At 37.0% G+C, this 2,158-nt stretch overlaps 1 protein-coding gene across 1 annotated transcript; it reads left to right on the top strand.

The window, feature by feature from the left end:
- The first annotated feature begins 1,100 nt into the window (after positions 1 to 1,100).
- Positions 1,101 to 1,841, top strand: LOC143022473 (uncharacterized). The gene has a single exon (XM_076180695.1). The coding sequence runs from the start codon at positions 1,101 to 1,103 to the stop codon at positions 1,839 to 1,841; it is 741 nt and encodes a 246-aa protein (XP_076036810.1).
- Positions 1,842 to 2,158: the final 317 nt, after the last annotated feature.

Here is a 2,158-nt window from a genome sequence, read left to right as displayed (position 1 = left end):
TCGTCATCGTCATCGTCATCATCATCATCATCATCATCATCATCATTGTTATTTTTACAACTACGACTACCACTACTTCTATTAATACTACTACTACTATCACTTTAATCACTTAAGATATTGATCACTAACCCTCACAGAAACTCAAGTTCGGCAGAAACCTAGAAAACGTGAGAACCCGAGTGAGAAACTCTGCCATACACTAGATACTCTCTGTGTCGTTCATTCTCTCTTTCACTCCCCTCTTCTTCGTATTTGCTCTTTCCCCTCTCTACCGCAATCTCTCCTACATTTCCTTCTTGAATCTAAATTTGTCCAGTTTGAATTCATTACTGCGAGTCCTACCCTGTTGTCTTAATATGATGACCTTGTTTGCGTCACCCATGTTAAAGCCTTTGATTCACTTGAACACCTCTATTAGATCACCTCGCCCTCTGCGTCTTTCTAGTGTAAATCAAGATGTATAAGCCTCTCTTCGTAAGGTAATTTTCTGAACCCATTTACGAGTATCAATTTGGTCATTCTCCTCTGTACTGATTCAAGTGATTATGTGTATATATACATGTGTATATAATGTGTGTTTATACACATGCATATATATACAAAACATTACGAAGGCGGAGCATGCCGACAGGAGACCTTTCGGTCCATATCTAGGTCGTATGCGAAAAAAAAAACATAATAATAATAAATTAATAAATAAAAACTATAATAATGTAAATAACAAATAAAGTATATAAATAAATGCATAGGTATAGTTAAATGATAAATAAACAGGTAAATAGTAAATAATAATAAACTGACATATAACTAATAACAAATGAGAATCAAACAGACAAATGATAACAAAACAAAAAAGAAATAATATAAAATAAATTATAATCATTACAGCACCATTTTGTCATACTGCTTGTGATATGTTCGGTCCATTCAAAATACGTGACGCAGTTAAGCGTAGAACGTTTGGTAAAGGCTTTGGTATTATCTTTAATTGCATGTCCACCCGAAGTATGTACATAGATCCGGTTGACGGGTATGATACACAGAGCCTGTTGCTGACTTTCAGGCGATTTGTATCAATTAGAGGTTACCCATGTAGTATGCATTCTGATAGAGGCCCACAATTTGTATCTGCGAGCAAAGAATTGAAGCAAGTGTTTAGCCAGTTAGATTGGAATTATGTGTGTAAATTTGGAAGAGATGAAGGTATGGAATGGCAGTTCACCAAGTCAGCTGATGCCCCATGGCAAAATGGGGTAAGTGAAGCATTAATCAGAAGTGTGAAGCGTTCATTGAAAGTCATGATAGGCGAAAACGCGCTTACATTCGGGGAATTGCAGACTGTATTCTTTGAAGTAGCTAATCTCCTGAATGAACGGCCAATCGGCCTCAAACGTGGGTCTGATGTGAATGCTGGATGTTACTTATGTCCTAATGAACTGCTGTTGGGTCGTGCTTCCAATCACGCACCAGTGGGAACATGGGCTCGGTGTAACATGAATCGCCGATTGGAATTCCTAAATAGTATAGTAACTGGATTTTGGCGTAAATGGCATAGAGATTTCTTCCCTACTCTTCTAGTGCAGCAAAGGTGGCATGTTGTCAAGAGGAATCTACGAGTGGATGATTTAGTACTTGTACAGGATAATAATGCCTTAAGGGGACGCTGGAGGTTGGCTCAAGTTGTTGAAGCCCCAGCTGGACGAGATGGGCTTGTAAGGGATGTAATAATTAGATACAAGAACCAAATCTCAGGATCGAAGTATGAAGGACAAGAGGACGTGCAGGTTAAACGATCAGTACACCGCCTCGTAGTAATCCTTCCCATAGAAGAACAATAATTTCAAGGCGGGGGTGGGGAGTGTATCATCACTATACGATGATATTGGTTCAAGTTGTTTGTATGAACCGTTTAGGATGACTTGTGCATTTGTATGTTTATTTTGTATTGATTAAAGTTATTTGTATCTATTTAATGTACTGTAATTATTGAATAAATGCATTGTATCATCACTATACGATGATATTGGTTCAAGTTGTTTGTATGAACCATTTAGGATGACTTGTGCATTTGTATGTTTATTTTGTATTGATTAAAGTTATTTGTATCTATTTAATGTACTGTAATTATTGAATAAATGCATCACGTGTTTATTCC

Source organism: Oratosquilla oratoria, unplaced genomic scaffold, assembly GCF_046742065.1.
Source record: "Oratosquilla oratoria isolate Oo_2021 unplaced genomic scaffold, ASM4674206v1 SCAFFOLD101, whole genome shotgun sequence".
In the NCBI taxonomy this organism is placed as follows: domain Eukaryota; kingdom Metazoa; phylum Arthropoda; class Malacostraca; order Stomatopoda; family Squillidae; genus Oratosquilla; species Oratosquilla oratoria.
The sequence above is the reverse complement of the archived record's forward strand: the minus strand, read 5'-3'. Positions and strand labels throughout refer to the sequence as shown.